Source organism: Xiphophorus maculatus, chromosome 20, assembly GCF_002775205.1.
Source record: "Xiphophorus maculatus strain JP 163 A chromosome 20, X_maculatus-5.0-male, whole genome shotgun sequence".
NCBI classification, from domain to species: Eukaryota; Metazoa; Chordata; class Actinopteri; order Cyprinodontiformes; family Poeciliidae; genus Xiphophorus; species Xiphophorus maculatus.
In genome coordinates, this window is record NC_036462.1 from 3,242,189 (window position 1) to 3,254,296 (window position 12,108).

Below are 12,108 nucleotides of genomic sequence, written 5' to 3' on the forward strand. Positions count from 1 at the left end.
ATACTTGGAGCTTTGCTGAGAAGGATATGATCGGTGGATCACCAGCCGACCACCAATCTCTCAAAATCAAAGATATCAGGGCCGATTTATCGGCGCACTCCTAGTTTCTGGACTGGGAGGAAGCTGGAGAGAATCCTCCCATCCACATGGAGAACAAGCCCTGTGCATGGAGGGACTAACCGGGGTCTAATCAAAGCAGAGGAAGACCTGGATCCACCAGCAGCCTGAAACAACCCACTCAAGCCCGACCCCCGACCCGGTGAAGGTTCCGGTACCTGGTTGGTGTTGGTCAGGTGGAACTGGACCTGGTGGTCCGAGCCCAGCAGCGTGTTCTTCAGCAAGCCGTCGTGCAGATGGTCGGGCAACAGCAGCTCCTTGGGAATCACGTGGTACTGCAGCACGTCCCAGTCCTGGACAGCAGACATGACGAGTCGATGCTGATAACCTGATCCTCCGGCATCAGGTCTGATTTATGACGTAATGAGGGTCGTTAGTAAAGTTACACTATCGTCTAGCTCTCATGTGACGTCACACTTCTGGGAACTTTGTCGCCGACAGCCATCTTGGTAGGCATCCATAGCTATCTCTCATGACGGTTGGTAAGGAGTTGCTATGACAACCATAAACAACCCACAAGCTTATGACTAGCTCTCGCCTCATTCTTATCTAACTTATGGTAAATGGTTTGTACTTGTATAGCGCTTTATGAAGTACTTATAAGCACTTTATGACTATTGAGTCTTAAACTTCTTCGTTTTCTATATACTCGAAGCCGTGGTTCATCGTTGCACTTGCCAACCAAGATGGCGGCTCAGTGGCACAGATCACTTCTGGTTCCACTTCCGGTTGTGGGAACTATTAACAACAATAATAACTCTGGATATTTAGCCTGAGAGAAAAACATGGAGGTTCATTTTCAGTCATATTTCCACCATCTTATTCATTTATTAGTTAGCTAGAAAGCTAAATATTTAATTAGCATTTAGTTTAAAACTGACGTTTATAAACGAATGAATAACATGTTAAAATAACTGAAAAATGACCCTGTTGTGACAGCTGTGCTAATCTGTGACTGTGTAACTTAGAAACGGCGCCTCATAGAGGTTTGAACAGGAACTGTTCAATTTATCAATTTATTTTCATTTTAGGCTTATCATTTAAATGGCTGTTTATTATTATTTTAATGTTGTAAACCAGGATTTCAGCATCCCACTGTTATATTCTAAATGATAAGAATGATTGGAGTGTTCTGGACCCAACTGGACCCACCAGAACCGATGAGTTTGTCCCGCTGAGGTGGTTGGTGACGGCCTCGTCCGTCGGCAGCAGCAGAGTGAATTCCTCATCAGCGAGACGATCCGTCAGGTTGTAGATCTGTGAGGAGGCGAGACCGTCAGTACCGGGGGGAGATCAGGGTCCAAACATTAGAGCGCCGGGACCGGTTCTGACCAGAGCGGCCCGTCTGAAGAGAGAGAAGCTGGAGGACGAGTTGAGGAACGCCATGAGGGTGGGCGGTTCGGGGGGGAGGCCTGAACGGGCCGGGAGCAGAACCTGATCATGGACGACAACATGAAGTCATTTCACTGTAAAACTGAACCAGATTAACTCACCAAGAGTTTGGTCTACACTTCCTGTAGAGGTTATTAAAGTTAACAAAACTAACAAAATAACATTTTTGTTAACTGAAATAAGTAAAAATAAGTCAGTGGGAAAAAAAGTATAATTACCTGGAACCTTATCATGCGCTTATAAAACTAAAACATACTGAATTTATAGAGTTTTGGTTTATTAATCTATTTTTTTTATCCTTTTGTATGGATGTAAAATTATTTTTTCCCCCCAAACAAGCAGTTTACATCAGCTGTCTGCAACTTGTGGTACTCCATACTCTTCCTGGCGGCTATGCTACGCTATGCTAGGCTACGCTAGTCTGCAAAATGGCAGCAGAAAAGTTGGGAGAAAACTCCTGGAGTCAGTTGGTTGTTCAACAATAAGTGAAAACATTTTTTAAAAATTGTATCTTCTGTTGAGTATTCATTACCCAATCAATGCGAACATAATCACAATACTTTGACTTTTATGAATTCTGCACCTGAAAATGAACTGTATAAAAAACTAAAACTACAACTAATAAAAGCTGAACTAGACCTAAACAATATTTAACCAATCACCAAATTAAAATTAACTGAATTTGATAAACAACGAAATAAAACTAAACTATAGTAGAAACTAACAAAACTATTATAACCCGGGTTTCTGCACAACAATCTCCCATCGCTGCCATTTTGATTTCCAGATCAGTAAACACTGATACAGTAGAGGAACAAGTCTTTTCTTTGTCACTGCACTGGAAAACTTGTTTTCGCATCGAGTGCATGACCTCTGACCCCTACCCAGTCGATGATGTGGATGTAGCCGTTGATGGCAGGCTGGTTGTGTCTGATGATGGAGGCGTTTCCGATGTGGAGCGTCTGCACACAAACAATGTTTTAGCGTTTGTTTGGTTCATGACATCAAAATAAAAATAACCCAAAGATATTATAACCCAGATTCCTGAAAAACAGAAACCGAATTTAAACTTTAAACTTTCACATTTTCAGATGTTTCAAGATCTGAAGATGTTTGTAATTATGAAGAAAGGCAGGAAGAAAGACATTACTATTCTTTATTTTTTCTGATTTCTGCAGAGTAAAATCTGTTTCATTTCTACCCAGTAGAAAGGCGGAGCTTCAGAAAGAGCAGGAGGTTTTAAAGAGACAGAAGCCCAATTTCAAGTAAAATTTTACAAAGTAAAATTTCTTTTAAGTCATATTTCATATCTGCAACATTTTTATAACAACTGAAGGTAACAGACTGTACTGTGCTATAAAATGGCTCCATGTGGCTGGGAAACACATCACACCGTCCCTTTAATGCAGTAACCTGAGTTATTATCAGGCAGAGACACGCTCAGGCCACTCCATGTTTACTGGATCATTATTCCAGGTGAGTCCGTCCAGGTGAGTCCGTCCAGGTGAGTCTGTCCAGGTGAGTCTGTCCAGGTGAGTCTGTCCATGTGAGTCCAGGAGAGTCCGTCCAGGTGAGTCCAGGTGAGTCCAGGAGAGTCCAGGAGAGTCCGTCCAGGTGAGTCCGTCCAGGAGAGTCCGTCCAGGTGAGTCCAGGTGAGTCCAGGAGAGTCCGTCCAGGTGAGTCCGTCCAGGAGAGTCCGTCCAGGTGAGTCCAGGTGAGTCCAGGAGAGTCCGTCCAGGTGAGTCCGTCCAGGTGAGTCCAGGAGAGTCCGTCCAGGTGAGTCTGTCCAGATGAGTCTGTCCAGGTGAGTCCGTCCAGGTGAGTCTGTCCAGGTGAGTCCAGGAGAGTCCGTCCAGGTGAGTCCGTCCAGGAGAGTCCGTCCAGGAGAGTCCGTCCAGGTGAGTCCAGGTGAGTCCAGGAGAGTCCGTCCAGGTGAGTCCGTCCAGGTGAGTCCGTCCAGGTGAGTCTGTCCAGATGAGTCTGTCCAGGTGAGTCCGTCCAGGTGAGTCTGTCCAGGTGAGTTCAGGTGAGTCCGTCCAGGTGAGTCCGTCCAGGTGAGTCCGTCCAGGTGAGTCCGTCCAGGTGAGTCCGTCCAGGTGAGTCCAGGAGAGTCCGTCCAGGTGAGTCCAGATGAGTCTGTCCAGGTGAGTCCGTCCAGGTGAGTCTGTCCAGGTGAGTCCAGGTGAGTCCATCCAGGTGAGTCCGTCCAGGTGAGTCCAGGTGAGTCCAGGAGAGTCCGTCCAGGTGAGTCCAGGTGAGTCCAGGTGAGTCCGTCCAGGTGAGTCCGTCCAGGTGAGTCCGTCCAGGTGAGTCTGTCCAGATGAGTCTGTCCAGGTGAGTCCGTCCAGGTGAGTCTGTCCAGGTGAGTCCAGGAGAGTCCGTCCAGGTGAGTCCGTCCAGGAGAGTCCGTCCAGGTGAGTCCAGGTGAGTCCAGGAGAGTCCGTCCAGGTGAGTCCGTCCAGGTGAGTCCGTCCAGGTGAGTCCGTCCAGGTGAGTCTGTCCAGATGAGTCTGTCCAGGTGAGTCCGTCCAGGTGAGTCTGTCCAGGTGAGTTCAGGTGAGTCCGTCCAGGTGAGTCCGTCCAGGTGAGTCCGTCCAGGTGAGTCCAGGAGAGTCCGTCCAGGTGAGTCCAGGAGAGTCCGTCCAGGTGAGTCCAGATGAGTCTGTCCAGGTGAGTCCGTCCAGGTGAGTCTGTCCAGGTGAGTCTGTCCAGGTGAGTTCAGGTGAGTCCGTCCAGGTGAGTCCGTCCAGGTGAGTCCAGGAGAGTCCGTCCAGGTGAGTCCAGGAGAGTCCGTCCAGGTGAGTCCAGATGAGTCTGTCCAGGTGAGTCCGTCCAGGTGAGTCTGTCCAGGTGAGTCCAGGTGAGTCCATCCAGGTGAGTCCGTCCAGGTGAGTCCAGGTGAGTCCAGGAGAGTCCGTCCAGGTGAGTCCAGGTGAGTCCGTCCAGGTGAGTCCGTCCAGGTGAGTCCGTCCAGGTGAGTCCAGGTGAGTCCAGGAGAGTCCGTCCAGGTGAGTCCGTCCAGGTGAGTCCGTCCAGGTGAGTCCGTCCAGGTGAGTCTGTCCAGATGAGTCTGTCCAGGTGAGTCCGTCCAGGTGAGTCTGTCCAGGTGAGTCCAGGAGAGTCCGTCCAGGTGAGTCCGTCCAGGAGAATCCGTCCAGGTGAGTCCAGGAGAGTCCGTCCAGGTGAGTCCGTCCAGGTGAGTCCGTCCAGGTGAGTCCGTCCAGGTGAGTCTGTCCAGATGAGTCTGTCCAGGTGAGTCCGTCCAGGTGAGTCTGTCCAGGTGAGTTCAGGTGAGTCCGTCCAGGTGAGTCCGTCCAGGTGAGTCCGTCCAGGTGAGTCCAGGAGAGTCCGTCCAGGTGAGTCCAGGAGAGTCCGTCCAGGTGAGTCCAGATGAGTCTGTCCAGGTGAGTCCGTCCAGGTGAGTCTGTCCAGGTGAGTCTGTCCAGGTGTGTCCAGGTGAGTCCATCCAGGTGAGTCCGTCCAGGTGAGTCCAGGTGAGTCCAGGAGAGTCCGTCCAGGTGAGTCCAGGTGAGTCCGTCCAGGTGAGTCCGTCCAGGTGAGTCCGTCCAGGTGAGTCTGTCCAGGTGAGTCCAGGTGAGTCCAGGTGAGTCCGTCCAGGTGAGTCCAGGAGAGTCCGTCCAGGTGAGTCCAGGTGAGTCCGTCCAGGTGAGTCCGTCCAGGTGAGTCCAGGAGAGTCCGTCCAGGTGAGTCCGTCCAGGTGAGTCCAGGAGAGTCTGTCCAGGTCTTGGTCCAATGACTCTGCTATCCTGTTCTTACCCCGCTGACGTTCCTGATGTCCCACTGGATGGCCGGGTCCAGAGTGGGCAGGCGGTGTCCCACCAGGCGGTCCAGATCCTCCAGAGAGTAAATGCCCGGGAGGATGTGGGCCCTGAAACCAGCAGAACCAGAACCAACAACTCGGGTCAGAACCGCCTTCCTGTTTGGTTTAAATCACGTTTAGTTGATCATTTGTATTCAGGGCTGATTGAGGTTCATGTTTGTAATGTTGTATAGTTATAAATAAAGTTTTCAAATCGTGACCCGGGGATCAAATGAAAGTGATTCTGACCGCAGCAAGTGGGGCAGGAAGTGCCGGCTGGTCCAGAACGAGTTCTCCTCTGTGCTCAGAGTCCTCATGGCTTCCCGAGACGGAACCAGAACGGTCAGGTTCCCGCTCAGGTCCTCCGAGTTTCTGGACTTCTGCAACCAGACACCGCCAAACACGACTTCAGTTTTAATCTGGACCAGAACCTTGGTTCGGTTCAGTTTCGATCTGGACCAGAGACTCGGTTCGGTTCAGTTTCGATCTGGACCAGAGGCCCGGTTTGGTTCAGTTTTTCCCAAAACTAAAGGAGAGAGCAAGAAGTCTTCTGCCTCCACGAGTCACAGATTTCTATCTTTATATTTTCATTTTCTATCATTTCTAAAGTATTTTCTGATTTAAATCCTATTGAAATGAATGGAGAAGAGCCTTAAACCACCAGAACTCGGACCACAAACACACATTGCAGACAGAACAAACCTGGTCGGACCCACCTGGATCAGCTTGTAGAAGTTGTAGAACTTGATGTTCATGTCCAGCTCCTAAAAATCCCAAAGACAATCACGGGTCAGAACCAACGCGAGAGAAACCAGACCCGAGAGAACCTTCACCAATCCTCTGCTGCTACTTACGTCCAGGAGCGACCCGTAGCACAGCTTCCCATCGCCGCCGTAGCCGTCCATACAGGTGCAGGTGTGAACGCCGCCCTCCTCCAGCTTACACTTGGCCTGACACACAACCAATAGGAGCCTTTAAAGTGGAAAGATTAGCCCCGCCCCCTGACCACCAATAGGCCTGAGTAAGACCAGACATTCAGAGATTTCTGTGTGTGTGTGTGTGTGTGTGTGTGTGTGTGTGTGTGTGTGTGTGTGTGTGTGTGTGTGTGTGTGTGTGTGTGTGTGTACCAGGTCATGGCAGCCTCCATTGTGGATCAGGCAGGGATTGATGAAGTCGCACACTTTTCCGTCTCCCATGTAACCAGTTTTACAAACGCATTCGCTCTGCACACAGAAAACAGAAGTTTATTTAAAAGGATCTTTTTGTTTCTCCTTTGTTTTGCTTTATTACATGCCAGTCCACTAGGGGGCACTATCAGGACAGTAGTGCATGTTGTGGGATTTATAGTGTCCTTTATGCTGTTTGTTTTGGTGATGAGCACAGCGTAATAAAGTTTACCAGAACCAAAAGAGGAGTTTTTTTTACTCGTTGACACTTTTCTGCAGATAAATGTAAATCTTTTGGCTCATAAAAAACATTTATGAGATATGTAGGAGCAGACTGATGATCTCATCCTTTTTTATGATAGAATGCATTTTTTAAAATACATCAATCATAAAGGCTTCATTGTGTACAAAGGTTTTACATTTGAAGCTGTGGCACATAATAAATGTAAAAGTTTTATGCTTTTTTTATGTTTCCTGGGATTCCTGGTCTCTACTGACAGAAAACGGACAGACGGACGGATAGATGGGGATTTTCGCCAACCTGTCCCGGTCCAATGTGGTTGCAGGTGGCGTTGGGGCTGCAGCCGCCCCGCTCTTGCAGCTCACAGTTGTTGATTTCCACGCAGACCGTCCCGTCGCCCATCCATCCCTCGGCACACACACACGAAACGTTACCAGGAGCCACGAACACACACTCGGCCTGCGGGGCGAGAGGGACGGGCGGTCACCACACAGGACCACATGCAGCAACTCTGGCGAGCGGTGCGGAGCGGCCGGCCTTACGTTGGCGTCGCAGCCGCCGCGGCTGCTCTTCAGGCACAGGTTGATGGGAGAGCAGGAGTGGCCGTCGCCTTCGTATCCGTCCCTGCAGATACACCTGGAGCAACACAGAGCAGGACGTCGGGCTGAGGAGACGCTGGTTCCACACCTGATAGACTCGGTTCAATTGGGGACTAAAGCTACAACATTTGTTACGTTTTCAGCTGCTGTGGTTCTCTTTCACACTGCACTGTGTCAAACAATTCAAACTAGCTGAAAAACCTGTTCGATTCTCCCAATTGTGCCATGTGCAGCCAGGATGCCTAATCCCCATCAAATCTTCCTCAGGGTTTTTTTCTGTGGTTGACGTTTCAGATGCATTCTTCTCTGTTCCTGTGGATCCAGTCGGCTTTGGTTTGCCTTTGAGTTTGAGGGAAAATCTCGAGACTTTACTATGTTGTGACAGTTTAACTACTAACTGCACTGAAGGCTTGTTCATTACTAATAATGTCTTACAATCTCTTCACCATGCAGTCTGGGAGGAGAAAGGCTATCATACCCCAAGCATCGCGCCAGTCAATTTCAGGATGCTTACTGGTTCCCCAAAAACCAGTAGGTTTTTATCCCACTCTGGATAAAAACCTGGAAAATTGGACGTTATGCTGTCAGTTGTTGGCAACAACTCGTAGGCGGAGCTGAGCTCACTGCCCAACACAAAAAGTCCCGGCTGGAACTCGGTACGCTAAATAATAAAACCTAACTTAATGAAGCTTCAAGGCAGATGCATTTTCCTCCAGGAACTTTAATAATCGAGGAATCGTTGGAGCCCTAGTCGACATAAAAAGCTTGAAGCCTCACCTGTAGTTGAGGCCGGAGTGTGTGCAGTAGGCGTGGACGTGGCAGTGAGCCAGCAGGCCGTCCGCATTGCAGGGCGTGGCCGTCCAGTCGCAGTAATCTCCAGAGAACCCGTCCGAACACGACCCCCTCCGACACGCGCCGCCGCTGCCGGGCCGGTTGTCGCACAGGCCGTGAACGCAGCGACACTCTGAGGATCAGGACATCAGAAACCACGCTCTGGGTTTAGACCGCCAATAAAACATCAACTTTAACTCTGATTGAAGCCGGAAAAGGAAAGTAATGATTTTTAAATGATTAAATGTAATCGTTTCAGGTCAAACGGCGGTCTGGAGGAAGAGGAAGAGTTAACCTTCGTCACAGTTTTCTCCATGTTTGGACGAATCCGAGCAGATGTGACAGGCGATTCCTTTGAACCCCGGGTGACAGCTGCAGGAGCCGTTACCATGGATACCGTCGAGACACTGAGGACGGGACAAACAGCATTGACAGTCGGCCAATCGGGAGGCAGCGGCGGCTGGGCTCAGCGTTCCTCACCGTTCCTTTGTCGTAGCAGGGATGCTGGAAGCCTCCGATGCACGGCTTGCAGTCCGGACCGTAGAACCCGCTGCAGCACTGCGCCACCTGCAGGCAGAGGCGGCTCAGCACAACCCTGGAACAGCATTCACTACCCCACATTGAAACAAAGTCGTAAAAACTAAATTCTCACCTACTGAGACTCGTTCGGGCATAGAACTGTTCAAAAGAATCAAACTGTTCGTGAACGACACATCAAAACTCCCAGCAGTTTTGATCATGTAAGTAATCTTCATTTTCTTTCCATCTTCTGTTTTTCTTGAGTGACCCATCTTTAAGCCACTTACCCATTATTATTGTTAAACACAATCCTTTTGTAAGCTAGCTGAAGCTCAAGTCGCTTGTTTACATGCAGTACCTTGCGGACCACTAGAGGGCGCCAGCAGACCACCAGTGGTCCGGGAACCACAGTTTGAGAAAGACTGCTCTATAGGAAATACAACCAGAGTTCATATGTAAGGAGTCTAAGCTGCAGTTCCTACTCTCACCTGCTTGGTGGCGTTGCAGTATTTGGCGCAGCCTTTGTTGTGGATTTGTCCAAAAGGAAGATTCGCGTAGTCGCAGCCGACCTGATGACTCTCCTGAGAAAAACAAACAGGAAAATATGACGAAGCGTTTGAAGTGATTAGGATCACAAGAATCAGAAACCTTTTGGGTTTGAACTTATTTCCCACGACTGAACTGAGAAGAATCGTTTTCAAAGATTCACTGTGAATTTACTGCAGGAAGGAAACAAAAATCTGCTCCTCTATGAGAATAATGAATATTCACCATTTCCACGGTGCCTTCAGGACACGCAGTCTGGTCGAGGAAGCTGCAGTGAATACAAGGACCCTAAGAAAACAAATCAGCCTTCAGTTTCATCTGGAGATGCGCCAAAATGAAAATCTATTAATACCAATATTTACGTATATAAATTACATATATACTTCTCTAGTCTTAATAATAAACAATAAAACCATGGCCCACTTTGCTGCAGTTAAACTCCCACAATCCTTCTTCATAGTCACACTGGAAGTAGGGCTGGGCGATATGGACTTAAAGTTTTATCACCATATTTTGTAATACTCTTATGATAAAAAGCGACAATAAGAATTATTTATTATTTTGTTTTTAGGTAACTGAAACAAAATAATGACAACAATAGTAGCCACATAAACACAAATAATGCACTTGGAAAACATTTGTAACGTGCTTCTTTATTACATAAAGAAGTGTGATTTATATCACTAAACTGCTCAAACTAACTGTATTTAATCATATTTTAAATTTTATTCATGATTTCTTTGAACTCACAGTGGAGAAAATAGTTAAACTGACAGTTTTGGTTTTTTTAATCATTATTAGGAAATTAAAGTGTCAACAACAAATCAAAATGTTCACCATTACCAGAAATTTATCACGACAAATGAAAAACGATTCGATAAATGGCCACTCCGAACTGGACGTCTGATAAAAGTCCCTCAGCATCCCTGCTTTATTTAAAGCTTCAGATAAATAAATAATACTTTATCAGGATGGACACAAAAGTTTCACAAAAGATGCCAATCTTCTTATTCCTATTTCTCAAACTTTGTGCCCGGCTGCCTGTTACCAGGGTCTCTTGCTCTGGTTATGAATGTCTGATGGGAGTTTTTCTGTGTTGACTTTGGTCAGATGTGAAGGAGAGTTTGTGTTTTATTTTTAATTTAACTTTTTTTCTTTTGTTGAAAAAGCAACAATGAAGGGCTGAAACTGGTGCACCGAGTTTCTTTGATGCACTATTTTGCCTGTATTATATTGTTATCAACAGGCCAATATGTACAATAAGAATTAAGTTGTTTGATTGGCTCTAATAAAAATATCTGGAAAAGCCCCACAATCCTTTGCTGCATCACCAGGTTTCATGGCGTCTCACCAGGGTGATCTTGCTCTTTGTGACGTCGCAGCGGTGCGGCAGGATGGGCAGGATGGAGGGCGGGTACAGCAGCCCGTTGATCATGTGGATGACGCCGTTGGAGGCCATGATGTCGGAGCCGGCCAGGCGGACTCCCTTCTCCCCCAGCAGGACTTCCCCCTGCGCGGCAGCACACGCCGTTCGACAAACACTCACTCGGGCTTCATCAACCAATCAGAGGCACTCACAGTGTCGGAGGCAGAGACGGTGACCAGCTGATTGGCCATCGTCCGGACTTGTGGAAGGGCGACCAGGTCATCTACTGTGAGCTGCAGAGAGAAAAACGTCGCAGCGTGACTTCAAGATCCCGGCCGGCTTCCTGCTGGAGCCCAAAACCTTCCTCACTCTAAGACCAGCATTGGTTTTAGCTGTTATCAATACATCTTAAAAGTTTGCCTGATTCGTAAAAGAAAAAGGGACGCAGTGCTTTGCCATTTACTGTCAACACTGTGACAACTAGAGAACAAGGTGAGGAAAAGGTTTGGGGTGCTGTGGTGGCGCTGGGATAAAACACAACCCACATGAGGCCGCGTCGAGGACTGAGGCCGCCGAAGGTTCGATTCCCGGTCTGATACCTTTTGCTTCATGTCTTCCACGCTTTTCCTGTCTAACTTCTCTCAAATAAAGGCCTGAGCCAAAATACCTTAAGAAAAAAAAGTTTGAGGATTTTTCACTCACTTTCTTCCTAAAATGTAATCATTAAATGACACTGGGTTACAAAGAAATGATTTTTGGAGGTTGTCTATATTTTTTCAACTGAATTAGGACTATTTTGCACAGCTGAATCCAGAAATGGCATCCATTTCTCTCAATCAGGTCAGAGAAATCCGATCCTCTGACTAAATTGATGACATTTTTGTGACAATATCAGTTCATTTTCGTTAATATTTCTCATTCCAAAAATGTTTTAGGTGAAAAAATGATAGTTTTCAAACATAGTGTATTAATTAAATTATCTTTTGGATTTCTGTAAACTGAGTAATAAACACTGATTGTGGCATGACCTTCCGTTTCTTCGACCGCCTCGTATTTTCAGCAGCAGGGAAATCTCTCATCAGAGTCCAACAGTAATCAGCTATCATGGCTGCATCCCAGCATCCCAAACCAACATGTAGCTTACTTCAGAAAGTTGATCTGATTGAGCAAAACCAATGTGATTTTTGAACTCAGCACATCAACATTACCCTGAAACAGCTGAAAAACCTCTGGCAGGTTTTTGGCTGTTGACAGTGTAACATAAAACAGCTTCTCCTCTGTTAATTGCAATAAATGCTGTTTTTACCCTAAAACAAGTATGATAGTTATTCTTGTTGCCGAACCATAAAGGACTGATGGATGTGGGGGGGTGTTTACAGTGTGTTTACGGTGTTTTTCCAGTGGGTTTGTAAAAACAGAGTGTCTGTCTTTGCAGAGCGTCGGTGGTTTCTTACGGCAGCCTGCGAGAAGACGTGATGTCTGAGCAGCTCCTGGAGTTTCTGCTTGGCCTG

The 12,108-nt window shown here is 47.4% G+C and overlaps 1 protein-coding gene across 2 annotated transcripts in view; it reads right to left on the reverse strand.

Annotated features, from left to right (window-relative positions):
• The window catches only part of stab1 (stabilin 1), a 58,335-nt gene that overhangs the window by 31,108 nt on the left and 15,119 nt on the right, over positions 1–12,108 (reverse strand). For both annotated transcript variants that reach the window (XM_023324592.1, XM_023324593.1), the window contains 19 exons: positions 12,052–12,105; positions 10,810–10,890; positions 10,583–10,741; positions 9,457–9,519; positions 9,174–9,266; positions 8,647–8,733; positions 8,462–8,573; positions 8,113–8,299; positions 7,279–7,372; positions 7,037–7,195; positions 6,457–6,552; positions 6,184–6,279; positions 6,046–6,093; positions 5,579–5,709; positions 5,287–5,398; positions 2,394–2,471; positions 1,450–1,551; positions 1,270–1,374; positions 276–410 (listed from right to left, as the gene is read on the reverse strand). In XM_023324592.1, coding sequence (XP_023180360.1) covers positions 276–410; positions 1,270–1,374; positions 1,450–1,551; positions 2,394–2,471; positions 5,287–5,398; positions 5,579–5,709; positions 6,046–6,093; positions 6,184–6,279; positions 6,457–6,552; positions 7,037–7,195; positions 7,279–7,372; positions 8,113–8,299; positions 8,462–8,573; positions 8,647–8,733; positions 9,174–9,266; positions 9,457–9,519; positions 10,583–10,741; positions 10,810–10,890; positions 12,052–12,105 — 1,992 coding nt within the window. The remainder of the gene's footprint in view (positions 1–275; positions 411–1,269; positions 1,375–1,449; positions 1,552–2,393; positions 2,472–5,286; positions 5,399–5,578; positions 5,710–6,045; positions 6,094–6,183; positions 6,280–6,456; positions 6,553–7,036; positions 7,196–7,278; positions 7,373–8,112; positions 8,300–8,461; positions 8,574–8,646; positions 8,734–9,173; positions 9,267–9,456; positions 9,520–10,582; positions 10,742–10,809; positions 10,891–12,051; positions 12,106–12,108) is intronic.